Source organism: Falco peregrinus, chromosome 4 (assembly GCF_023634155.1).
Source record: "Falco peregrinus isolate bFalPer1 chromosome 4, bFalPer1.pri, whole genome shotgun sequence".
In the NCBI taxonomy this organism is placed as follows: Eukaryota; Metazoa; Chordata; class Aves; order Falconiformes; family Falconidae; genus Falco; species Falco peregrinus.
Window position 1 is genome coordinate 57,875,290 of NC_073724.1, and position 27,863 is coordinate 57,903,152.

The following is a 27,863-nucleotide window of genomic DNA, read 5'->3' on the forward strand; positions in this document are numbered from 1 at the left end:
AATTTTGGTAGCTTTCTTAAATGACATTTAAAGTAATTAGAGATGGAAACAAACTTCTGAAGCCTTCCTATAAAGGAGAGTGAAAGGGAAAGTGGAGAAAAGACAGTTCTTCGCTTAAAATTGTACCAAGAGTTTTCCTTCTTTGCCTTTGTGTTAAAGTAGCAACTGCATCTGAGTAGCATCAGCATCTGAGATGTTTTAAATAGTGAGTGTGTGTGGGAATGCTGGTAAAATTTCAACTCTGTATAAACCTTTTTCTGAATAGCTATGGATTTTAAATTGAGTGTACTTGCTCATCTCTGAGCAGATGAGAGTTTGTGATTTGAAAACAGTGGAGAAAATTCATAAGATTAGCAATACAGAGGCTGCATTGCACATTCCCAGTTTACTTATATGGGTACATTTTATTAGGCTGGATAATCTTAAAAATAAAAATCCATTATTACCAAGAGTGAAAACAAAGTCATTTTTGTTTGTCTTCATCTGTTTTTTAAAGGGCATTTTGAAAAACAAATGGTCAATACTCTACCTCCTGCTTAGCCTTAGTGAAGATCCACGTAAGCAGTCTAACAAGGTGGGTAAGGAGACCTTCGTTACTTCTGAGAAACAGTAAATGTGTCTATTTTAGACGTCATTAAGAATCACTATCCAGACTTTAACAAACGCTTCAGGTTGTGCTTGTGGTGTTTGTGTGAGGCTGAAAGGAAGAACACACTTGAAACAAGAATGTGCAATTTTTTTCTGTGTAATTTTTTTTATTCTAAGTAAATATATAAATACGAGCTGTCCAACATTAGTAGCTGAAGTTGTAACATTGTTAAATGGGTGGGGGTTTTGTTTGCTTTTTGCAAAACAAATGGTATAATGTCTGCTCATGTACTAATGAGTTTGAAATGGAGTAGGGAGAGCAAAATTCCTTCTTCGGTTGCAGCTCTGCTAGCACCAAAGTGCTTTTTGCAGCTATTGCTAATGACAATTTGCAGGCAAAAATAAATTATATTGCTAAAAATACTTTTGCTTACTGTTAGGGACTTGCTTTTTTGTTTTTATAATTGTAACAACGAACTTTTTGTTGCATGAACATGGCCTTCAGTTATTGTTTGCATTCTTGAGTATTACACTCCTGTTAACTAGAGACATGACTTAAAGCAACTCACAAATCTTTTCTTTTTATTCCTCCCTTTTCAAATCCTTTCCTTTTCAGGTATCAAGTTATGCCACGCTTTTTGCTCAAGCATTGCCACGGGATGCTCACTCAACTCCCTATTACTATGCCAGGCCTCAAAGCCTTCCATTGAATTACCAAGACCGCAGCGCTCAGTCTGCCCAGAGTTCCTGCAGTATGGGGAGCAGTGGGATCAGCAGCATCAGCCTGTATGCCCTGAATGGGCCAACGCCCACTCCACAATCACTCCTTCCAGGGTAAATTAAGATGTTCTGCCTTACAGATAGGTTTGGAGAAGACTAGAGATTATCTGGATTTTTTTTTCTTTTTTTTTTTTTTTTTTCCCCCTTTCCTTCATTCTTCCTATTTTTATGCCATTGGAAATTCCACTGTAGAAGCATAGGAACAGTTCTCAATAGCAGGTGCTGTCATATGACCATAGAAAGCCATAAATCGCTGGCCAATTGTATCCATTCTTAAACTTAATCATAGCTGTCTACTGAACAGCTGATATCTTATTGGATCTACTTCTTGTGGATTCATTCTAGGGCCAAGTTCTTTTCCAGATTTCTCAGTTCTCTGAAATCATTTAAAACAGTCTTTATCTTTCTTCTGTAAACACCTTAGATTTAGAGTCCTCACTCAAGTTCCTTTAAAAAAGCATTCCTTATCTGGTGTCAAATTAGTAGACTTGACATCCTCCATTTTCAAATCGGTGACATTTCTTGCATGGTCTGACTTTCTTATAAACGTGTTCACAGCACACTGGCTGCTGTACTGGAGCACTCTCGCATCTTGAGTGAATAGGGTTTTTTTTGGGGAAAAAATTGGTAAAAGAGTTAATTACAAAAATTACCTTTTAGAAAAAATCCTAAACCACCTGCTGTTCAGCAGTGGTTGAATTGTCCATTTGTACCAACGTGAATCTACATATGGAACCAAAACATGCAAATACCAAATAGTTCAGATTTTTGAGTAAAATCTGGCCGTTGTAAGCCATGATTATCTATTGACTTTGTTAAATAAGCTAACACAGAAAGTAATATGCTCAGAATCTGAGCCCTTCTTGTGCCATTGGATATAATGTTGTATTACTCTTACAGCTCTACAAAGCTGACAGATGCACTGCACTGACTCTGTGTTCTATGGAGGGAAAATGAATGTATGTTCGTAGTCTGTGAAAGAGAGGGAGTGGTTCAACAGTGACTCTGCAGTTTGTGCCTGGAAATGCATTGCCTCATAGAGATCAAGCATGGAAAAGTAAACAGAACGTTATGAAACTTCTGAAAGTGAAGGTTATACTTGCCTTCATAGCTGTTTCAACCTTGAATGAAAAAGTCTGGAAATAAAGCCTTTGTCCAAAAGTGATGGGGCGGTACTGCTTTTCAGAAACTGTAGTTAATGTCAAAAAGACACACAAGAACTTAAAAGGGAAAAAAATAATCTTAAGGGGTTCAGGAATGAGTAAAGCCCTATTATTTTGTCCCAATAGAAGTTTCATGGGTTATGATTTGACCAAATTCCTAATATAAGGCTAATTTATGGAAATTTTTATTAATTTCTTTCCTTTCTCATAATTGGAAAAGAGAATGATACCATCCTCTTGTCTCTTGATTTTTCCTTCCCGCCCCCAACAGTTTGGAAACAAACACAAATTCACAATAGATGCATTTTCAGAAAGTACCACAGCTTTATTTGAGTTGAAGATTTTTGTTTTAATACATTGTATTTGACATGATTAAATTCATATTATGGAAATAATCACTAGTGCTGACATAACTGGATTTTATTGTTATTAATATGCTTTGCAACACACATACTTATTTCACTTTGTCAGTACTAGGTTTGTATGGTGTATCTGGGACACATAAGTAGAGGATTTCTTTTAAACTAGGAACAACAGGGGAGGACTCTGCCCCACAACTGAGTAAGGAAGTGGGTGGTAGATCAGATTAGTAAGCAGAAGGTGATGTGGTCGAGAGACCTTAAAATTGGCAGAGCAGAAGGGGATCACCCAAGTGTGTGCACACAAGTGAGGAATGTGGACAGGACAGCCTTATGGGGAAATTCTCCTGCCTTTTCTGGAACATCAGCACAACTTTGCTTGAGTGCCTGCCACACTAACACATGCAGCATGGGGAACAGACAGGACGACTGTAGACTGCCTCTTCAGGAGGAAGCAGGCAGGATCTTCAGGCAGCTGGAAGGAGCCTTACATTTGCAGGCCCTGGTGCTCATGGGGGGCTTTCATCACAGCAATATCTGCTGGAGGGGGAGTGCTGCAGGGCGCAACCAATCCAGAAGGTTTCTGAAGGGTGCTGATGAGAATTTTTTGACAGAGGTGATTGAGGAGATGATGAGAAGGGGTGCTTTGCTGGATGTGGCTTTTTTACAGACAAGGAACAGCTGACTGGGGGGAGCCTTGACTGCAGTGATCATGAGATGGTGCAGTTCAGGATTCTGAAAGGAAGACGCAGAGCAAAAAGCAGGATCCTATCCCTGGACTTCAGGAAAGGAGACTTGGGCCTCTTCCAGGATCTGCTTGGGAGAATCGCATGAGACGCTGCCCTGTAGAAAAGAGGGTTTCAGGACAGAACAGAATAGAATAGTTCAGTTTGAAGGGACATAAAATGATCAGCTGGTCCAACTGCCTGACCTAGGAGCTGGTTGATATTCAAGCATCGCCTCCTTCAAGCTTAAGAATGGTCCACCCCGACAAGTAGGAATTCACACAGCAGTGGCAGGAGGCCTGCATGTATAAGTTGCTCCTGACAAAACTCGGATGTTAAAAAAGTATAAAAGATGGAAGCAGGGTCAGGTGCAGTGGGGCATCCAGGGTGCCCGCAGGGGCAGAGGCACTGAGTGTGCAGGAAAAGCCCAAATTTGCCTAGAGCTGAATCCATCAAGGGACATGAAGGGCAATGGGCAACAAGTACATAAGCAGTAAAGGAAGGCTGGATACCTGCTGCTCAAGGGGCAAGGGCTGTGATGACAGAAGATGTGGAAAAGGCTGAGATACTTGGTGCTTTCTTTGCCTTGGTCTGTGCAGGTAGTACCAGCCTAGGACCCCTAGGCCCTTGGGAAAGTCTTCATTGCTCCCAATTTACCTTTGGCAGAAGATGATCAGGGCCCATGGGACCTGATGGGATGCATCCACAAGTGCTGAGGGAGCGGGCCAGTGTCATTGTGAGGCCACTCTTGGTAATTCTTGAAACATGGCAATTGGTGGAGGTTCCTGAAGACTGGAAGAAATCAAATGTCTCTCCTTTCTTCAAGGAAATTACAGGCTGGATAGCCTCACCTCAACAGTGAATCACACTTGAATCCACAGTTTTGTGGAATTACATTTTTTTTAAAAAAATGTGTTGATTTCCAAATGTTTACATTCAGCTGGGAGAAGGGGGAGGAATGGTCAGCAGCAAAAATCCCTTGCATATATTTTCAACTTTATTTTTCATCATTGTGGTACAGAAATAATCAGAAAGGTAACTTCTAGTTGTAATGTTTTTCATGTTGAAGACTATTTTTTGTGAGAAGAATTGACAAGTTTGAGAGGAGGGGAAATTGGAGCTTGTCTAGATGTTCCCTCCTTGATCACATCTTCAGGCACTTGATACAAACTATCCTAAACATGGTGCAGCAGGAAAGTGAACTTTCTACTCCTCCTACTCCTCCTCTATTTTTCTTTAGTTATTTGGCATGTAACTACAGTTTCAAGTAATAACAAAGCTTAAGTATTGGTTGTTTGTTATGACTTTTTTATTATTATTATTATTATCGTTGGCTTCACTTTTAATCCCTTTCAGCATGTCTACACAGTTCGGTGTGGACAAAGTCAGTCCTTGATAGGAAGTCTGTTTGTCAAATTCATGCCTCCTTTCTTTTCTACAGTTTGGTATTTTTTAGTTGGGTTTTGGTTTTTTGGAAATGTAGGCTTATAGATTTATTTTTATATATATATATATATAAATTGCTTGTATGTTCTGCACCTTTTTTTGAAGGTTCCTTTATTAAAGAAAAAAGACAACCAAGCAACAAAACATTCACAAAAAGTAAACTCAAGCTTGGGGCTTTTTTCAAGATTTGCATACCCCAAACCAGCTGATGAATCAAAGAATCAAAATTTTTAAAGTTTTCATGTTTTTGTCCTTTTAGGCAATCCTATCAAGCTCCAGGCGTCGGAGATTGCCTCCGTCAGCAGTTAGGGTCACGTCTCGCATGGACTCTAACTGCAAGCCAGCCTTCTTTACAAAGCACTACCTCAAAAGGTTTTTCAAACACAGTCTCCCGTGGCATGCCAAGGTCAAGGCGAGAAGGGGATACAAGTGGTGAGCAAAGATGTATTTGTTAAGGACACATTTTTACAATTGTTACCCATATCCTCCATTATTTTTTAATGCTTTTCAAATAGTTTTAAAGCATGTTTAATTTTTCAAGGACTGTTTTGCTAAAATGTATTCAATAGAAGAATATAAACAATTATGCAAGGCTAGTATATTTGGCCACTATCTCTTTGGCTGGTTAATTTCTTTTTGCAGCGATTGGTTTGGTAATGTGTTCTGGTCCTCTTAAAAGGCTGACTTCATTGCAGTGTTTGTCAGAATCAAGTGATTGCGGTTTATAAATAATGATCACTCTTGATGATCAGAAGATGCTACTGTTTTTAGAAAGTCAAAGAGAGCATAGTGAATAGAACGTGTTGAAATAGACTCATCCATTTGTGATTCTGTTTTTGAAAACTCAGAAATGTGCACTGTAATATAGAGCTCTTAAATCTATTTTTCTTTAAATTAGCACACTGTTTACATTGGTTGTATTTAGAGCAGTTAACAAAATATGGTCAGTTAAATAAAAAATAAATGTTACTAATTTATTTGCTTGATTAATTGGCTGTAAACTTGAAACTGATACCTAGAGCGTCTATTCTGAAGTTACACAAGTTTAACTAAGGAGAAATTGTTTAACAGATGAACTCTGTGGCAATTGTCGATAAGTTTCAACCTACTCTAATTTTACAGTAAAAGTGGGAGACTTCTGAATAAGAGACCTAATGGCAGATGTTGTCATCTTAAGGTGCTGTTACTCTGGCAAAGAAAGATAAAGATTTGTGGGGTTTTGTTTGTTTGGTTGTTTTTTTAAATAATTCCTATATAAAGAAGTGTAGATAGTTAGAAGCTAAAATATAGACTATCTGCCAGCCCCTGCCTCTTTCTGAGTAACCATGTACAAAGCCACGGCTCATAGACCAAAATTGTACTGGTATATCTGAAGGCAGCATTTGGCATTTAGAACCTAATTAAGAATACTGTTGATGTGCAAGAGGATGTGCATATATAAAGTATCTATAAATATATATATATATGTATATATAAAGTCTAGCACTGCCTTTTATTTTTGCTGTACTAATTGCCATAAAGAGCGGTACAAACCTGTTCCATTCGGTCAGCCAACAGCCGTGACTTTTGATTCTTATGTGGGATGGGTATAAGGACTGGCAGTTGTCTTAAATGTAGTCAGTTGTTGATGCAGAAGTAGAATTAGGACTGCATTCAGAATATAAAAGGCTGTTTTCAGGAAGATATATTTCTATGCATATAAAATTCTTCTAACTAATGAAAAGGGTGGGTTTTTTCCTCTAAACTTGGTTGCTGTTAATTGGACTTTTCTTATTGCTACATTATGATCGAGAGCATTGTGTGGTTGATATTAGTACCTGTTGTATTATTTACCAATTAAAGAAATGTGCACTTGAATTTTTTACCATTTCACTAAAGAGTTCCTCAAAGGGGCTAGCTGCTCTTCTGCACATCATAGTATTATGAGGCCAGTCTGAATTTTAAACAGCATCTTGAGGTGATGGTTACTTTTGCCAAAATAAGAATAGAATTTATTTTTTGTTGGTTTTATTCTAAGAAGGTGGTTCATTGGGGAGGTAAACTGATGAGAGTAAGAGTGCTGTCAAATTTGGGAGAAGCATGTTTTACTGTCTCAGTTTCTGGATAGTTGTTGAAATTGTTTCATTATTGGTATCTTAAATGACTTTACAAAAGTAGAAGGTGCTGTTTTGCCCAGAAGAGGTGGGCGTTGTTGGTGGCCTGCACAGCATCTTTTTTAATCGTCTGTTTCCTTTAAATCAATAAATACCCTAATTCTCAAACATAATCTAATGTCTAACTAGAGATACGAGCCAGAAGCAAACTGTATGCTGCAATAGCAAAAGCTTTACTAAATCAAAGTTGTATCTGTCTTCAGAAACAGTATTTATACTTTTTTGTTTGCCAGCTCTATAGCTGTTATGCAGCTGGCAGTCTGATTTTTACTGAGCAGTAGCATGTGATTGAAAGCCAGTATTAAACAAGCAGCTCTTCCTTCTGGATTAACTCTGTTTTCCTAGCTGAATGTAGAGGAGATTATTCTGTAAGTCCCATTTAACAACTTCAGCTGTTCCTAGAAAGGTAAAGTTATTACAGTGCTTGCCTTAGAACTTGCAGTGGTTATTGAATCAGGAAAGATAACAAGTTTAAGAACTGGCTGAAGTGTTGGTTCAAATATAACATGCCCAGTGTCATACAAGCTCACTTGCTCTCAGAGAATTCCAGGTACTGGTAGAGGCAGATAAATGGAATTCTTGCCTTTCCTGTCAGGTTGTTAACAGGACTTAAAACATTTCTTTACAGGGTATAAACATAGGCTTTCTCTTTTCTTTTTTTTTTAGCTAGGGTTCTAAATAGCTTATTGAAATTGCAATCAAAACTACTTGTCTCAACAAATCTAAATACTGTTGTGTTTTTTCTTTCTCTTCCTAGGCTCTGTTGAAATAACTGAAGCAAATCTTGTAAGAGATGTTTTGTATGTCTTCCAGGGGATAGATGGCAAAACCATAAAAATGTGCAATTCTGAAAATTGCTATAAAGTGGAGGGAAAGGTACTGTATGGTGACTTGCATTTCATATGTGAGCAGAGAGGTATATGGGAGAAAAATAGCCATGAAAAAGATGTAAAAAAGTTAAATACTATCACAAGTCTTTACTTCCGCCATATTTTTTCCCTTTTTTTTTTTTAGTACAACAGAGTACTTTCAACAGTATCAATTTAAAATTGATTGTATAGATTAGGTCCCATAAAGAAACGGTAGCATTTCACAAGATGTGAATAGACTCCAAACTATTAAGCCGGTAGAAAGAGGCCTAAATTATAGCTTAGTTTGAGGATTTTTGTCATCATTTCCCCTCCCCGTTGTATAAGAGTGAATATAAAGCAGATGCAGGTGTTTGACCACATTATTACTGGATTAAATTTAACAGCCTGAGATGTGGGATGAATGCTAGCCACTTGATGTTATGGTCTTGATAACAACTTATAAGTGATTAGATGGGATCATGCTGATCACCCGAGAAAAGACTGGTGATAGAACTGAAGAAAGTGCTTTCAGCCCCTGTGTTTGATAGAAAATCCAACTGTGTGAATTTGAAGGAAGGTGTCAAATAGCGGGCAGAGGAACAGGAGAGAAGCCTGGGAGAAAGATCTTGTTTTAAGGTGGTGAGATGTTAAGCATATTTGCAATATGGAAAAAAACAAGGGTCAGATTGGGTCAGCTGAGCAAACAAAAAAAATTGGTGCTAGTTGCTTTAGCATCTTCTCCTTATTCAGTATTTAGACAGTACTGCATCACAGTTCAGTTTCAGCTGGCTAGTTGGTTTTTATGTTCTTGTTCAAATGGAAAGACAATGCTTCCAATTTTCACTTGTATGAAGACCTTTATACCACAAGAATATGATGTGGTCCTAAAATGGTGGGGAATTGATTCTGGGCCATTTCATGTGCCAAGAAAACAGCAGACTTATCTTAATCTTGATAATTGAACTAATTTTCTTTCCTCCATAATAATAATAGCAAAAAGTGAAATATATAATTGTTCCTCCTGTTACGTTATGATATTTAGACTTGCTTAATGGAGGGAAAAATGGAAAACACAAGTCTTTTTAAATCAGTTAAATTTTGTTAATAAAAAGTTTCTTAAGGATGTAATCTTATGTACCTGTAAATGCTGCAAAGTTTGTAATTCCTCAACACCTGCTCTGAGTTAATTATGTTCCATATATGTTAGATTATATATGGCAAAGGAGAGGTAGCATAATAGATTTTTATGGAGGAATGTGCAGAAAACTGGGTGATTGCAAAATTGGCACTATCGGTTTCATTAGCTTTCTGTGTAGTTTTTTATAACAAATAGGCTAGTTTGAGGTGAAAAACTTTTATTTAGTTTGAATTCCCAATTCTGTTAATACAGGGAGTTTGATTATTCAGATGGTTTGTTGTCAATAATGCTTTTTCCTGAGAACTTTGTGTCTTCAGTTATTTTTGTGAAGTCAGTTGTCTTCCATCCTTCTTCATTATGGACATTTGTACTGAGCTGCTGGACCTAGTGAAGATGAAATTGACTGACTAGAGCTGCAGCTGGAACTTTTTCTGATGAAGACCAAGATCATACTTCCTGTAGCTGTGTTGACTACATTAGGCAAAATAGTAGTCAAAGCATGTAGTTTTTCTTCAGCTGCGCAAAGAAAATGTCATGGTACACAGTCTGTTTTTTGCAGAAACACACTCCCCAAGCTGTTGTTCTTGCCTGAATGTTTTCTAATGTTAGTGTTAGTATTAGGTCTGTTGGTGACATTCAGCACTGCCTAAGCTAGCAGCTTCGGATTTGGTCTAAGATATACAACTGTAGTAACACCTAAGCAAGTTTGTTTGTTCCTCATTTGATTCCAGCAGATGTGTATTGTATTTACAGTCTCTGTATTTACAAGTGCTCTGTAGTTGCAGAATTCTAAATACTTCTTATGTCAGCTCTTTGGTTTTAGCTACAGGAAGAGTTTCTAACTGTGTCCAATTATGCTTGTTTGGGCTAGAATTTATTCTATAGAAGTTGTTCAAGAAGTTAAAACTGTGCCTGTAGCTAAACAAGAGGGCCAGGGACTGAACTCTGGACTTGCAACCAAACGCTGCTGCCTGGTTCAAGCCCACAATTCTGTGGCTAACACGCTCTGTAGCTGATTTTTATTTTAGAGAATACCTGTACTGCTGACTGAAAGGCTTAAAGAATGAGCTTTATTTCTAGTTCTTTGACAATACGTTTAGCTTGTTATTGCATTTCCTTGCTTTGGTTTGGACTGTTCCAGCTGGCTGTCCAAGTTAAAAATTGTCCCACCTAGATAGAGGTGAGATAGTCCCAATTGCTGTGGGCAAAAGTCAATCTTTGCCTCTTGGCCTAATCTGTTAGTCAGATTGTTTGGGGTTTTTTTGTCCGATAAAATGTTGAAAACTTGGTGATGGCGTTCTTGGGTAACGTGATAAAATGTGGTACAAGCAAATCTCAAGAAGGGACAAGAGGAACAGTGTCTTATGTATTGGTAAAGGAAGAAACATGCTGATTCAGATGAAAATTACAGTAGTAGTTAAATAAGGGTGTTGGGACTAAGGTAGGCTTGCAGGGTGAAGTGAGATACCTGGTGTAAGAAAAGTAGAAACAGACTAGAAGAGCTCAGAGGTACATGTGATTAAATAGCTTATAAAAGCTGTTACTGTCAGATTAGCCTTGGAATTTGGATTCTGTAAGTTTTGGTTCCTGATACAAAGTCTGACATTGGGTCGTTTGCCTTCTATTTAAGGTTTGTTTCATATGAAGTAATAACTAATTATTTTCTCTAGGTTTCTTCATTAGTTTCAGTCATTGACTTGTCTTCCAAAGCTCTAATATTTTCAGTCTTCCTGATTGTCAGGAAAAGATGAAGTGCAATTCTACATACTAACATTTCGGTTTTCTTCTGCTTTTCTGAAGGCCTTTTTGTTACTGCTGTAACTGCCTAATGTAAAAAGAGCATATGAATACTGTTACATTAAGATTTCCAAAAGGGAAGGTCACAAAGTTGCCAGTAGGTTTTTTGCTGCTGCCCTTTCAACACTTACGTGTATAAATTTAATGCAAATTACATGGTTGTCTGTCTGTTTGGCAACTATATCTACTGTAGAATGTAAAATGATTGTTTCCTGGCTGGCTTGTTCTGTGAGAGAGGCTTTCATGAAGAAACAAGTATTGCCATGGTTGATTTGACTTAATTGCAAGTTATTTTTTCTGTTAACTTTGTAGGTGAGTTTGTCCAAGTCTCTCAGAGATACTACAAGTAGACTTGCAGAGTTGGGATGGCTACATAATAAAATAAGAAAATACACAGACCAGAGGAGTTTGGATCGTGCATTTGGACTTGTGGGACAGGTAGGTCAGCTAAAAAATTGAATTCTGCTATAATATTTTGGTTTTGTTTCCCCCCTTAGAAACTACTGAGTAAATGCAGTACTGGAATGATGTGCAAACTTTGGATCTTGGATCATTCATCCTTTGATTTACTCCTTTTATGGACTGCCACTCTTGGTATGGGTCATAGTATGAGGGCAAGGGAGAGACATTTGCTCTTGCTGGTTGTAAGGAGTTGCCCCTGTCATTTGTAGCTGGAGAAAGTCTCATGCATAGATTCCTTTTCTTAATCTCTTTTTTTTTTTTTAATCCATGTGTTTTTTAAGTACTCGTGCATGTTTGTAAACATTGTTTAAATGGGATGGTGGCATCCCTGAGCTAATTAATCACCAATTCAGTTGTTAGTGACCTATGCAGGAGACGCTCATGTCAGCTAATGTTGATATTCATGTGTTAATACTGTACTAACTTACATAAAATGCAAATACCCCATTATTTTCTGCCCTTTCTTTTGAATACAGCATCAAAAGAATATTAATTTTTGTTTTTATAGGTTTCATCATCATGATTTGTAGTCTACAGTAACTTCACAGCTGCTGTAATACCCAAAACCACATTTACTGCTAAGGCATTCCCGTTTCCTCTCACTTGCTCCCTCTGTAAAACTGGATATTATCCCTTCTGAGTCGACAGAAATGTTATCCTTGCCTCTAGCCATAACATCCTACATAATCTGCCAAGAAATTGAAGTGCTTCTCCCTTCAATCTAATTTTTCTTAAGAGGTCAGTAGAGACACTGTAGTGCTTCCTACTTTTCTAATGTTTTATTCTGTTCCCTTCTGTCTCTTATTCTAAGTAACCCTTTTAGTTACATATAAATAATTATTATTCTAGTGATCCAATGCTGATTTCCATGTTTTATATGGTAGTGCTACTGTATATGCATTTTCTTCAGACTCTCCCCTTTATATCTGGGTGAAGTTTCTTATTCTTTATTTAGTAGCTTCCTGCTTATGCTTATTTTTGCTGTATCTGACTTTAATCTTCAAGTTTACAGTAAGGGGAGAACTTTAATTCTTCAGTGAATTTAAATGTGCAATATCTTAGCTACCATATGCAGGTTTCAGATCCTGTGCAGAAGGCTGTGCAGTTATCTAGCTGAATCTGCATAGCTTTAATGCTGATAATTTTGCTTGAGGCAAGCACTTATATGTATTTCTAGGACATAATTGTACAAATAAAAACATATATTCTACTCCTGCTGTCAGTATCTGGGCGAAAAGCATATATACCATTGCTCATCAAGGCTTTTATAGCTGACAATTTCAGGTGCTGCACACTGCATTAAGAATTTAGCACAAGAATATACTGTACATTCTAAAGCATCTTTTGCTTAACGTTTTAAAAGAATGCTTACATAAGCCCCTGTTTAAACCACATGTAGGAAAAATCAGTCACCTCTTCTATTATGATTCTGGTGACTGTGTTTTACCATGCAAAATGTCAGGTATTGACAATTATTAGGAGTAGAGATATAACAATATACTACACTTTAACATTATATTCTATATTCTTCTACCTTTGCTGCTTAGTATCTAAGTTCTACTTTATTCTTTTTGCTTTCTGAGGGCAATCAGCAATGAAATATGACTTGCCTTCTATTTTGCCATTTTGCCCATTTAGATCCAGTTGAGGTGTGGGCATTTTTTTTCTCTTGAATTTTTTTCTCTTGAACAAGCATTCTGCTTCCTTCCTGAATTCTCTTTTGCTGTAGACCAAATCAGAATTCTAGGATAATGTCCAGTTTTCCGTAACAGTTTGGGAAACAAAAATTGTAGTTTGCGATGCAGGAATTGGCACTGGATGTAAATTTTAACTTCTAAAGCGTCTCTGAAAAGTTGATGGCCAGTTAGATCCTAGATCATTTTGGCTACTAAAGTCAGTGATTACTGTTCTCACTTTTTGAGTAGTCGTATGGGGCCTTTGAATGTTTTCTTGGAGGCTTTACTCTGCCCTCTGTCTTGGCAAGTGCTAATTTAGTAGGTTAAAAAATGTACTGAAGAAGCAAGTGAGAAGAAATGAAAAGTGGAGTTACACGCAAGGGGATTTCTTTTTGCCCTTCAGTATCCTCTGGAATAAAATTAATTTCAAATTTCTTTCTAATTTATAATGTTGAGTTAAACAAAGGAACACTCTTTCCTTATAAAGGAATGGCAAGATTAATGTGTTTTTTGGTTTTTTGTTTTCTGGTTGTTTGGGGGTTTTTGTCCCCCCTAGGCTTCTTAGCCTCTTAGCAGTTAGGTCTCTTAGCAGGAAAGATGATTTGTTTTCTCCTTGTGCTTATAGCAATGATTTCTCCTTTGTACATACTGTATTGAATAAATATTTTACTTCAAGCTCTTGGGTTCTTTTTGTGAGGTTTTCTTTATTTTTTCCAAATTATTTTGACTGTGGTGACCTTTACAAGGGGTTGAGGGAGTCCCGGGGAATTTCCTATTAAAAAAATCCATTAAAATGGGTATCAAAACCATGAGCTAAGAATTGGTTAAGAAATCAATTCTGAAGAATTTATGTGTGCATGGAATTACTCTTAAAAAACAAACAAACAAACAAAAACATCTTAAAAACCCCCAAAAGTGCTTAAAGTCCAAGATTTTCAATTCAGTCCAAAATTAACGAGCCATATTTTTAATTCTGTCTTAGAAAATATGTAGCAGGATTTTTTTTAGTCTGTATGTTAGATTAAGAACACTACAAAACCAAAGCAAAATCCCAGGACCCCAAACTGTGGAAAACTATCTGTTACTAAACAAGTATTCTTCCGGGAACTGTTTTTAAAATCTGCCTTTATTTATTTTTAAACAACCTAAAGTAGCTGTCCTTCATTGTTTTACGAAGAAGAATCTTTGCTTTCGTTCAGGCCTGTTAAGTTCTGCCCATTTTATGGATTTCTTAGGCTATACTTGGTGTTATTTGTTTCTTCAATGCCAAGTGAAGAATTGTATACAAATTATAAAAGACCAAAAATTTAGAGTACTCGATCCAGCAGCACTTACTGGGAGTATTCTTTTATGAGCATTGTATTTTCTCGTTCATCTCATATAGTCTATACTGTAAATGTAATGATGGTTGCCTAATGTCTGTGTTCTGTTACTAGAGGCCTTCCTGAAATTGAAACTCTTACTTGTACTACATACTATATTTTACATAATCATTAAAGAAAACTTGTGGGTCATGTTATGATTTGCACATTCCTATGGTAATTATTAATGTCTTTATTGAGATGATATATCTATTTGGAGAGTTATGCTTATAGTTTAATATGTTGATAGAATTAAGACAGCAAGAAACAAAGTCACTTGACAATGCGTATGTATTCTTGGAAAAGGCCTGTGCATCTTTTAGGGAAGTACTTAGCCTTTGGCCAGTTTTCTAAAAGTTGGGTTTATGCTGAAACTTGTAGCTTGATTCCTCTTAGGAAATACATATCTACCTTCACAGTGTGGTGATAGGATAAAAGTTATCCTAGATTAAACCATGAAGACTTTTCCTGATTTTTTTTTTCTTCTTTTTCTTTTTTTCTCCTCTTTTTCTTACAGAGTTTTTGTGCAGCCTTACATCAGGAACTTAAAGAATACTACCGACTTCTATCTGTTTTACATTCTCAGGTAAATTAAGTGGTTCTTGTTTAACTTCTTATTTTGCTTTACATTATCTGAGTATCTCCTAAAAGGTATGCCTAGGCATCCCATTAGAAAGGGGAGGAGGTACGGCACTTTCTATTGACAGTAGATGCAATTCTCTAACTTGTACCTTTCTTACTCTTTGGATATATGTACCAATAAATATTTTTCTGTTAGAAAGTCACAGTTATTTGATGTATTACATAAGCAAGGAATGTAATCTGTATTTCTAAGCCTCTGTCCCTTTTTTGCGTCCCTTTTTTGCATCCCTTTTGTCAGTTTCATCTTGTGTGATATCTTCATCATTCAAATCCCAAACAGCATGATACATCTTTGAAGGGAGGAAAAAAAAATATCTTTCTGTATTTAAAGCAATGTGTGGTTCAGCAGCTAGCAACAACAGTTCCAATTTTTTATTCTGTCTGAGGCAGTTTGTGCATTTTCCTTGACCCTTCCATTGTCTTGAAAGAGTAAGATGTTCCAGTGTTTTATTATTTTTCTGTGATGTATAGACCAACTCAGTGCTGATAATCTTGCAGTTTGTCCACAAGTATTTATAGGTAAGTGCACCTAGAGGCTAGCACTAAAATAAAAATTAGATATTTTTATTTATTCTGCTTGCTTTTTTTATATGGGATTTTCAAGGAGTTCTTTATTTGTAATTGAGAAAAAATTAGTCTTGATAATTGACCTGAGTTAAATTAAAATGCCATTTAAAATTCCAGTTTTTAAAAAGCTTATAGTTTTGCCATAGGCTTCTGTAAACATTTTCAAAGCATATATTCCTTTTGACTTTCTTGCAGTTCTTTAACATTCTTGACTTTCGGACTGCCTGTCATAGTAGTTTTTGCTCATTTTTACTGGCTACTATCCTGTCCTGGTTTCAGCTGGAGTAGAGTTAATTTTCTACTTAGTAGTTAGTACAGTGCTGTGTTTTGGCTCTGATGTGAGAACAATGTTGATAGCACACTGATGGTTTTAGTTATTGCTGGGTGATGTTTATACTAAATCAAGGACTTTTCAGTTCCTTGGACCCTGCCAGCCAGAGGGATGGGGAGGCACTGGAAACTGGGGGGGGACACAGCCAGGACAGGTGACCCAAGCTAGCCGAAGAGGTATTCCATACCATATGACATCACGCTTGCTATATAAACTGGGGGAAGAAGAAAGGTGGGGACATTTGGTGTTACGGTGTTTGTCTTCCCAAGTAACTGTAATGCGTGATAGAGCCCAGCTTCCCTGGGCATGGTGGAACACCTGCCTGCCCATGGGAAGTGGTGAATTAATTCCTTGTTTTGCTTTGCTTGCATGCGCAGCTTTTGCTTTCCCTGTTAAATTGTTCTTATCTCAACCCTTGGGTTTTGCATTCCTTTCTGATCCTCTTCCCCATCCCTCTGGGTGAGGGGGAGTGAGCAAGTGGCTGCGTGGTGCCGCCTTCTTCTTCTTCTTCCTTCTTCCCCAAAGAGAGGTGCTGGCAGTGGTTTTAGTTGATGATCTGGAGAAGGTAAGGCAGCGTGAAATCTTCCAGTCTGTCAATGAAAGCTTGCTAACATTGGTACTCTGGATGCTCTCTGTGGCAAAGAGCAGCATGAAGCTGTGTGAGTAAACAGATGCTGGGGGGTCCCAGTATGGGAAATACAAAGTTTTTATCTGGAGGAAAGCTACTCTAATGCATGCTTCCCCAGTACTGGACTTGGCATCAGTAGGCCAAATTTGGGAAAAGCCTTGGCATCCTTGTAGGTGGTTGTGTGAGCTGCTGGACATGGTGTGCATATGGGTGCCAAGGAGATGTGCGCTGCCTGAGAAGGCAGCAGGTGTCGGTGTGATACTGGAGCACTGTGTGCAGTCCTGATGGCCTCTCAGACAGTGGGGAGGTAGAGAAGGAGAAAGTCTGTTAGAACCCTCAGGAGCACAGGGCAGTTCCTGTGTGTGGGGAGCAGGGAGATGGGCTCAGTCTCTTGAGGCTGAAGAGGAAAAGGCACAGGGGAGCTGTGGCTGAGGCTTCCAGACTGATGAAGGATAAGCAAAACACAAAGTTGTGGGATTTGATGAATGGCTATGAGAGGAAAGGAGGCACTCTGTGAAAGAAAGAAGAGGTTGATATAAAACAGAAGGGTAGCCAGTTTCCAAAATGTTTGCCTAGGATGTCATGGCAAAAGGTAGAACCAACAGGATGAGAAAGTGTGTACGAATTTGTGGAAGGCAGATCTGTAAACTGCTTTTAGAAGGGCTGAGCAAGGATGCATCTCTTTGGCCACTGTTTGCTGTCTTTCAGGATCTCTGCGCGCTCTCTCCTTTTTTCACTATTTATCATCTTGTTTTCTTTAACTTTATTGGCCTTTTTGCTCTGCCTGCCCTGTGATACTTGTTGCTGTCCTTTTACATGGACTTGATTCTCTATTTCCACTTGTGTGGTTCTCAGGTTTTGGCCCAATGATTTAATGAGAGAGCATATACTACTGGGTATTTCAAGTGAATTAGTAAAAGCTAACTTCAGAACAAAAACTATGAAATACCAGTTTTGCCAGTTTTGTTCCTTGATATGTCTTTCTGTTTTTCTCATTTGATCAGCTGCAATTGGAAGATGATCAGGGTGTGAATTTGGGACTTGAGAGCAGTTTAACACTTCGCCGTCTTCTAGTCTGGACATATGATCCTAAAATAAGGTTAAAGACCCTTGCAGCACTTGTTGATCACTGTCAAGGTCTGTTTAATGTTAATATTTCTGGGGAAGATGTGTAACTTTGGTTGTGCATGCCAAAGATGGATATCAATAATATTACTGTAATGTTTTTTTTAGAAAATTAAGTAGCTAATCCAGAGGATATTCTTTCTTTTAGTTCAAGCAAAAAAACCTGAAAAATTAGTGCTGTTTGATAACTTACACTTTTTTGCTTTTTTGAACTAGAACATGCTTGAGAAATCCTTCAAATTTTAAGCACACACTTTTAATGCTGTTTTCAATTATTTCAGTTTTAGTCATCCTTCAGAGAACATTACACTGTTAAAAAAAACATTATGAAATGGTTGACTTAGTCTCTTCTCTATGTATGAGCATTATGCTATTCCTCTGTGTATAATGGCACATAGGAGTAATTTGCAACTTGTCTGCAGACTCATGTGAAACAACAGAACTTTACAAGTCTGCAAATAGTGTGTGACTGTGTTGGCAATCCATAAGAAAACACTGAGGAGTGGTGAAAACTTTGACCAGTAACTGACCCATAGGCTATGCTTCACCCTGAAAGTACTTCAGCTTTGCTGTCTTTGAAAATAAATGGAGATTGTGGCCCTTTGGAGAGAGCATCTTAACCAAAAAAGCTTATAACATCTGTTTTACCTTGATTATTGGAACTGGTAACAATTCTGAAAAAGAGTGGGCTTTACTTTAAGACGTTCATGAAAATTTTGAATGCTGTGGCTGTAAGAAACCTTTAAGCTGTGCAGCATAGCAGCAAAACAAGTACTAGTTCTATTTTATTTTTTAAAAACACTTTTTTGACAGGCTCTTACCTTTCAGTTGTGAGAAGACAGGAGATACTACCTAAAGGAGGGAACTACATGGGGAAGCTAAAACCAAGAAGTAGGAAATGTGTTTGTGTGTGTGTATGCACAAAGAACATCTGAGAGAGAGTCAAGTACAGGAGAGAAGCACAATATACTAAGGCTCCTGTAACACTGTTGTGGTGGGGAAGAAGAGAAGCATAAAGTCAACCTTTGTGTAATCTAATGCCATGAAATTTGCAGTCCTCCAAGCTACTGTAAAGTAGACAGAATATGGTGTCAGAAAACTGTGCTTAATGCTTCAGTGAGATTAATGATTCATGCCTTTAAAAACCTAGGAATTCTGTCAACATTAAAAAAAAATTATATGTACTTTTGCTACGTTTTAGAATTGTGGTTCAGCAAGCTGTGAGTGACATATGACTAGCTAAAATCACTGAATGCTGAATGTAAGTGTGGTATGTATATTTTTTTCTTCATACAATTCTGTTCCTCTGCTTTATGATCTTACAGGGAGAAAAGGTGGTGAACTAGCCTCAGCAGTTCATGCCTATACTAAAACAGGAGATCCCTACATGAGATCTCTGGTTCAGCACATCCTTGGCCTAGTATCCCATCCTGTACTGAATTTCCTTTATCGCTGGATTTATGATGGAGAGCTGGAAGATACATACCATGAGGTAATATATGTGATACAACAAATATTTTATCTCTGTTCATTTGCTTTGTGGGAGTATAATCTGTGGGAAGCTTAGAGGAGAATTTGAAAACTGGACTGTGATGGAAACATATGATGTATAAGTAATACATGCAGTAACATGAAATGTGGCTGTCCTCATGGATTCAGTCAGCATGATATCTGGAGGTTGCAATGATGCAGTATGTTGTCTTCAATGAATTATATCCTGAGTCTGTTTAGTAGAGGCAGAATGGTGGACTAAAATCAAACGCTTGCTTCTGAAGAGACAGTCATCTCTTATCTTTTCTTGCTTAAGTGTAATGATAGTAATGTATGCAGAGTTCTTTGTGTTCAGAGCGCAAGACTTGTATTTGTAATAAAGTTCAGAATATTTTACTGACTACATACTGTTATCCTCAGCTTCATAAATAACTTTGGTTTGTCAAATTGGGCAGAAGAGATTTATCATTCCAGAGTTCCTCTAGAAACTACAGTTATTTGTTCTGAATTCTGTAACAGCAAGTTCTAGTAACTGTTCTTTTTCTTCTTACATATGTTTTTATGCCTTTTGAAGCTCTCCCAACGCTTTTTCCTATCTCCAGCCAGTACAGCCTTGTTAAGGTGACATTTTTTTGGTTGCAAGAAGCCAAAAAAAATAATTTATTAAAAATGAATTGAGCACTTCTGAGACGCATCTGAGTAACTTTATTTTAGTGTGAAATACGCTGTCAGATTTCTGAAACTGTCCATCTGGGTCAAAATTAAAATGAGTATAAATATCATCCACAGCTGATCTTCAAGGTCAGGATTAGGAGACTTGTATGAAATGTCTATGAATCTTTATGGCTAGAAGTGTAAAATAGACTACTCTTCAGACATGTGAAGTATTGTCTTTTGGGGGTTTTATAGCATTCTTTAGCTTTCAACTTTGTTTAAAAATTTACGTGTGGACTGTAAGACTGTTCTTAATACTGAAAATCACTGTTGGAGGTCCTACACTGAAAGCTACAATTTTTATACCATAGACACAGTTTTTGAACAAAGACAATTGGCCGTTCTTGGTGGAAGTGGTATTTGGAGGCAGTGAAAAAAGTTCTTGTCCAAAAATGGCTATCTTGTTTCACAAAATGAGGACAAAATCCATCCGCAAGTCATTTTAACAAAACTAATTTTTACACATAAAAGTATTCTCTTGCATGGAGTTGAGAGACCTTAGCATTTGATCACCTGTTCAATTGCAGGATTTCTTGGGTGTGGGTTTTGTGGTGGTTTGGTTGGGGGATGTGTGTGTGAGTGGTTTTTTTTCCCCTCCTACAATTCTGGATCTGTTAAAATAGAACCAGGAAAATAAAAGCATGTTATAGTCTGAACTTCATCTCCTACGGTAACTGTACAAATAATTGCTGGAAAATGCTGTACGCTTCTGTATTTCATAGTGGATGTTTTATAGATAGTGCACTTCACTGTATCCTGAGGTAGTCAGGGTTTCATAAAGTACAGAGGAGATTAAATTATTTGAGTTTATCTTTAACTTTTTTTGTCAGAGTTCATATTGGTCAGCATTGAATTTACATATCAATTGCCAGGATAACCCTGCAAGTTAGCTATGAAAATATTTTTTTTCTTTTTTTAGTTAAAGGAACAACACAGAATATTTTTACAGCTTTCTGAATACAAAATGAAACAGTAGGGGAGAGAGTTTACATTAATCTCTTGGTTTTAATGTTTATTTCAATCTACAGTTTTTTGTAGCTTCAGATCCTACAGTTAAAACTGATCGGTTGTGGCATGACAAATACACTTTGAGGAAATCAATGATCCCTTCTTTTATTACAATGGAGCAATCAAAGAAGGTATGAATTCAAAAGTTAATCTGATTATTTGTTTGCCATATCTGCTGCTTAGATTTCCATTAAGAAAACAGACCAAATTTAACAACAAATAATCATCTTAAGAATTTTAGAATTCTTTGCTGAGGAATTAGACGCTTTCTCCTTTCCATTCGCTAACTGATAGGCTTTGTTTAAGGAGATCTGAAGAGGGGAAAAGAAGTTTAACACTTTTGTGTTAGCTTTGAAGTTCTGGATTGCTGTGGTTGTATTGTGAGGCTAAGAGCACAGAAAGATGACAAAATACCCTGTTGCCCTGGTGGTTGTGGGTGGCTTTTCTGTTTGGTGTGTGGTGTGGGGTTTGGTGGGTTTTTTTCTTGTATGCAAATCACTTTTTAAAAAAAAATAATAATCCTTTTTTGTTCAGGTCCTCCTAATAGGAAAATCCATAAACTTCTTGCATCAAGTTTGTCATGATCAAACTCCATCCACAAAGGTGATTGCTGTGGCAAAATCTGCAGAGTCTTCAAAAGATGGTAGAGTATCAGTGTTAGCTTCTTCCCTTTGAACTGAGTTCTGTACAATATTTGGTTTAGACTATAAATTGATATTTTGGATAGGTGGATAGAAGGGCGTACAAAAGTCCCATCTGCCCTAGAATACAGGTATTTTAATGGGTACTTGCATTTTACAAATGATGTATGAAAATGCATTTGTGTAATTTTCTTAATTTGATAGGTTTGCTGGATGGTTGTTAGTGTACTGGATTTCTGAATTAAACCACTGAGAAACTTGCCTGCCTTCAGCTGACTTTTTTTGCGAGGGCTGCAGTGGGGGCAGGAATATTCTTGAGTGCTGCAGTTAAGAATTTTGTAATTGTGACTTCTCATCAAATGTATTTCATCATATGATTCCATAATAATACTGAATTAATTGTAATTAAAAGGTAATAAATGATCAGATAGTTGTAAATAAGAGAATGAGCAGTAGAACTTGACAGGATAGAAACCTTCCTGTAAATGCACTCTACTGCTATAATATGTCTGAAGGAAGTTGGGTTTGTGGAAGGTTAGTAGAAGTCATTAAACCATCAGAACATTAACTATCAGAATTCCTTTAGGTTATTTCTTTCTGTTTAGAAAAGATATCAGTTTTAATGAATGAGAACTTAGATATATTTCTGGTGCTTCTTTGAAATGAAATTAACATTGTTATGATGAAAGATAGCAAATAAACACCTAAAGCAAGGAGACTTTATGTGTAAATACTAAGCAAAGCCAGTAAGCTAATGTGTAGGAAGTTGCTACATCTGGGAGAAAGAACAACTTGCTTTCTTCTGAGGAAGGGGGTATTTTACTATAACTTCTTTTTATGATTTGCTTAATATGCAAAAGAGAGTCTGATTGTTAAGATGTATCACTGCGATAATTTCTCTGATGCTAATTTATACACAGTTTCTAAAGGTATAATGGTGTCCTACTAGTATATCCAGCTTTTTTACCAGAAGAATAATTATCTAAACATTGTTTTTTCTGTCAGGTTCTTTACTTAATTTTCGAAGAGCATCCTTTGTGCTTTTTGACATCTTGTACAGTATCTTTTCTGTTATTCCTGTACTCAAATATGACTTCAGTATATATAACTTTGAAGCTTGGTTTTGTGGGATTGTCTTATTTTTTACTACTTTTTTTTTTCTCCCCTCCAAATTAACCTTGGATTAGTCTTTATACTAACTCTTCACCACATGGACTTTTAGCATGAGTACCTCCATTAAAGATGTTCTAATAATAAAATCACATTCACGTCTGCAAGAATATTTCATCTAATAATGTGATTTTTGTGCCACGTGCACCACTTGCCTGGTCAAAGATGCACTTAAAGTGCAGAGAGGGGTCAGGGTTAGGTGAATAGGGACTGTAAATGCATTTCAACCATCATCTTGCCAGCTGCTCCTGGAAAAGGCAAAAACATTCTTTGGCTAATCTACTTTCACCACTTTTGAACAGTGTTTATGGCCATGCTTTTCCAATGTGTTTTTTTAATTTGCACTTGTTTCTCTCTCCTTGATTGAATGGGAGATCTGCACAAATATAGGCTCCCTGTTATGTAGGGGACAAGAACTTCAAAGCAGATCTTAAGTGCTGAGAATACCCGTTTCAGACAGAAGCATAGTTTTAGAAAAGGATGTTACCTGCTGTTATCTGCAGTGTGCTGAAGGTGTGCTGAGCTTATGGTCTGCAGCCTAAATACCTCGTGGTATCGCACTGCCTTGATTCTGTGCTGAACTGCATTTGTACTAAGGGCATTTGACCTGTTCAATCCAGAAAGAACATTCTGTGTCAGTGATTTAGGAAATGCATCCTGTTGTCTTTGTTTGTGCCATCTGACAACATCGTAAGAGTCTTTTCAGATAATTACTTATAATAAGGTGATGAAAAGCTAGGATGCCAGTCTCAATTCTGGATGCTTTTTCTCATTTTACATATGAACGTTTTATGCGTTTGGCTATATTTTTTTAATATTTTTTTATTTGCTTTGGAACTTTAACTCTCGTGTTTTCCCAGTTTCCTTTTCATACTGAAGTAATCATGATGTAAAAAACTGCCTGAACATGTATTAAAACAGGAAGTCAGAGATGAAGAACAGTGTAGAAGTTGCTCATCTTGCCTGGATCAGGGGTTTGTAGCAGGCACTTGGGGATCTCAGCTCCAACCTCTAGCTGTCCAGTTTGGGAACTTCTAAACCAGGAATGACATGACACCAGTACATTCAGTAGCAACTCGTGGACCTGTTTATCAGTGCTTTTTGCCAGACCCTTTCTTGACCCATTTCTGGCTTTTCAGAGTGTCCTGAGATAATTTTGCACAGTGTTAAAAACTTGTGTCTAGGTCTCATGTAAGCAACCTTTTTGGTAGTTTTGCACGTCAGACAGGGATGTCGCATTGCCTGTGCTGGTGGGCATGTATGTAGAGATGGTGTGTTTACATGTAAACTTGAATTTTCCAGTCTCAGAGATGAAGGGCTATGGCGAGGTCATTTCCCTCAAGGCAAGGGGGGCAGTACTAAGGAGAGGGGAAAGGCTTTTGGGTTTTTTTTCTGCTTGGGATAAGAAGTTGAGACTGGCTCATGTGTCCTCAGCTTTAAGTAAGTACTGCCTTACACATGCTTACCCCTACTTGAGCAGAGGCAGGACCAGCATGTGTGATTTTGTAGGCTTGCCATAGGCAAACTAGGCAATTGCCTGCTGCCTGTTCGCTTTGCCTGTGCCTTGTGCCAGTCCTAGGCTTAACGACTGTGTCCAGTAGCTGAAGATCATAACTCTCTGGATTGGCTTGTTCCCTCTTTTGTTTTGCCCATTAGGCTTCCAGTATCTTGTGGAAAGACACTTGCAGGAACAGATTATTGGGGTATTGTAACTTACTGTGTTCTGTCTGTGAAACTCTTCCAGTCTTTTTTCCCTTCTGAAAGTTCTTCTTTCTTCCTATAAAGCCAGCAGTGAAGCCATGTGGCACATCAGATGGCTGGTGCCACTACACATACAAGCAGCCACACTCAAACCCATCTTTTGAAGACAGGAGGGCAGGATCTCCTGATGGGGAAAGAGTAGATGAAAGTCAGAACTGATTGAATATTCTTACTGCCCTGTTGCCCTGTACCAGTGAGACAAATGCATTTGCATGAACTGATGTTTTTTCCTTTTTCCCCGTAGTGGGAACACCGCTGCATGCTTTCTTACCAGAGCAATGCAAGAATTGCATTGCCAGATCACAGATTTCTGCCTTGACCAGAGAGAGCAGAGACCTTGGTGAGCTGTCTCTCCCTGTTTGCTGTCAGTGACTGGAAAGAGGACTTTGAGGATTCCTTATGAGAGTAGAGGCTGTATTAATCTCACATCTCCTAAACTTGATGTGTGTTACTTGACTAAGTAGTCCTTACCTAATGTAGGGATTTTGAACGCAGCAATGTATTAGACAAGTGTCACCTCTTTGACATCTCTGCATGTGCTTGCACTTCTTGTCTTTTATGGAGAGTTTCACAGGTTAGTGATTGAGAGTTTGGAACCCTCAGGGAATTTCATTGAACCAGACGTTGTGAGGTTTCCCTCGTTAAAGAGTGACTTCTTTATTAGAATCATTGTTAATTTCTTCATTTTAAAAGTATTATATTAATTGAGGCTGAATCTCATCTGAACAACGTGAAACTTGGTTTCAGTGCTTCCTATCTGCAGTACAGGTTGAGACTAATCCTGGAGCAGGTGGTGCACTCTTACACTAATTTGGTACCTGGATCTTAATTTTTTCACCTTTAGAGTAATAGTTATGTAATTAAAAATCATTGAAAGTGGGAGTATATCCTTTAATGCTGAGGAAGGTCTGTATCTTACAATAGTTGACAGTCCAGTATTTGAAGTTTTGCTGAAGAGGCCACACTTCTTGCTATCTTGTAACAACCTTATCACAGTCCCTTTCTTAAGCCTGTAGTTGTAGAAAAGAGTGAAATTTGCTTTCTACTAAAGGGTGATGTCCTACTTTCTGCCCCCAAAATTGCCATGCATTGAAGGTGGAGAAGAAAACATCAGGTTCCTGGCTGTCCCAGGTAACACAAGGACATTCCTTCCTTTCTAATTCCGACATATAGGTAGGACCTCAGCTGTTGAATGTTCCAACCGATGATTTGATTTATTTTCTCCCTCTCCCACCTTAGAAGTGACTTCTGATTTAGATCTCCCCCAACAAAGTTTTTCCCTAACTTTTAGATCTCTAAATTGTAGTATTGGAGCAAGCTAAAAAAAAATAAATATCACTTTCTATGTAAAAAGCAACAAAATACAAGCTCGTGGAAAGTACAAGCTGGGCACAGATTAAAAGTAATAATGTTGAAGTATGGGCTGCTTTAGACTTGCTTTCACTTTGGTTATGCCAAATGTGTAATCAGAATAAATAGCAATTTCTCTGCTTGTATGTTTCAATCCAAAGTTTGTTTGGCTCTGTTTTTGGAAAAAATACTAATTTAATTTTAACTATTTCTTTATTTTTTTTCAGCTGCTGATTTGTTCACAGATCTGGAAAATGCATTTCAAGAGAAAATTGATGCAGCTTATTTTGAGACTAGCAAATACCTTCTGGATGTTCTCAATAAGAAGTACAACCTACTGGAACATATGCAGGCCATGAGGCGTTACTTACTACTTGGTCAAGGAGACTTTATCAGGCATTTAATGGACTTGCTCAAGTAAGAGAGTAGGAAGGATAACTGTTGAATTTCTGATGCTTGCAAACGTGTATGACCAGGACAGAAATTGTTTTGCTTTTGGAAAGGAACCCTTTAAATATAGTATTACGCAGATTTCATTGAACTTTTAAACTCTATTTTGGGTTTAGTTTTTTTGACCCTGAGGCTTATACTTTGTTCTTCATTCTTTGTAGGAAGTATATACAGTACCATTTCACAATGTCTTGAGAAGTTGCATTAATATAAATGTCTTTACGCTGGCCTTGTGACAGCTTCAAGATTGTTAGTACGTCTCTTGTTCCTGTCAGCAAGTTTAAGGAGAAAATTCCTGTTGCTCTTGATGCTGCTAATTAGCATTGCTGTGAATGTTAGGCTTCTGTATTTTGGAGGTGTTTGGTCAAAACACTGTGACAAAACCCCTCGATGTATTTTTATAATTTTAATTGATGCCTCAGCAGCCTCTCTTTTAAGCACTCAGGTGCACTCACAAGTATCAGTTTTGGTTCTTAAAGTGTATTTGCAAGCTCACTGTTTCTACATGCTGCTGCTACTAATGAAACTTAGTCTATCAAAAATGTCCTTTACACAGCTTTCCTTTCGTCTAGAAGGCAGGTTTTGTAATTGATCTTCCATTAACTTGTTTGTGAATCAAAGTCAACGTCGTCTGGTGGCCATTTGTACGTAACCATGCCTTTTAAAGTGAAAATTAGTATGAAGTAGAATAAGGTTGGTTTGTGGAGTCAATATTACATTTGAGGCAGAAGTAGTAAGGGGCTTTCCAGTACTGATCATGGGGGGAAAAGAGCAGGGCAAGGTGCTTGTTACTTGCATGTTGTAACTCATTGGAAAGTTTAGGTTACATAGAGGGCGTGGCTTTGTGTGCTGCCAGCACTTTTAAGCCTGTGAGATGGCTATCAGTAAGTCACTCAAAACTGAAATGAAATTATTGGTTTGATATGTTAATGATGTAATCTGCCTCATTTTAGATATGAATGCGACTCAAATTACAGAATAGTTATGCTAGCAATCCTGGTAATTTCAAATTACTGGCATTAAATGAGGATAAACTTACTCTTCATGCTGGTGTTCAGGTGTATAGCTGCACAAAAATAAACATACCCTCAGTATTTTGGGCTCAAATATTTTGCCCATTAATTTTCTTCTTAAGACAGAAAGAGTAATTTGAGAGGTTTTTCAAATCTGTCAGAAAAGTGTTTCACTGTGTGCTGTAGTTACTACCAAATCACTGTTGCAGAATATTTCAGTAATATGCCATGACTGTTTACTTCATAACCACCAGGCCAGAGCTTGCACGACCAGCTACAACCTTATATCAGCATAATCTGACTGGCATCCTTGAAACAGCAGTGAGGGCAACTAATGCCCAGTTTGACAATCCTGAGATTCTGAAACGCTTGGATGTTCGACTTCTGGAGGTATGTTGCATCATGATAACTCTGACCTGAAACATACCTTTTTTTTTATATATGTGTATATGTGCAGATATCTATATGAAAAC

At 37.6% G+C, this 27,863-nt stretch overlaps 1 protein-coding gene across 1 annotated transcript in view; it reads left to right on the forward strand.

The window, feature by feature from the left end:
- Positions 1-27,863, forward strand: part of TUBGCP3 (tubulin gamma complex associated protein 3) — a 53,873-nt gene that overhangs the window by 16,991 nt on the left and 9,019 nt on the right. Inside the window, exons 4-15 of the mRNA XM_055802333.1 lie at positions 497-574; positions 1,205-1,422; positions 5,321-5,493; positions 7,972-8,090; positions 11,313-11,438; positions 15,017-15,085; positions 17,672-17,804; positions 19,118-19,284; positions 21,026-21,136; positions 21,540-21,648; positions 26,155-26,344; positions 27,645-27,780. Coding sequence (XP_055658308.1) covers positions 497-574; positions 1,205-1,422; positions 5,321-5,493; positions 7,972-8,090; positions 11,313-11,438; positions 15,017-15,085; positions 17,672-17,804; positions 19,118-19,284; positions 21,026-21,136; positions 21,540-21,648; positions 26,155-26,344; positions 27,645-27,780 — 1,629 coding nt within the window. The remainder of the gene's footprint in view (positions 1-496; positions 575-1,204; positions 1,423-5,320; positions 5,494-7,971; positions 8,091-11,312; positions 11,439-15,016; positions 15,086-17,671; positions 17,805-19,117; positions 19,285-21,025; positions 21,137-21,539; positions 21,649-26,154; positions 26,345-27,644; positions 27,781-27,863) is intronic.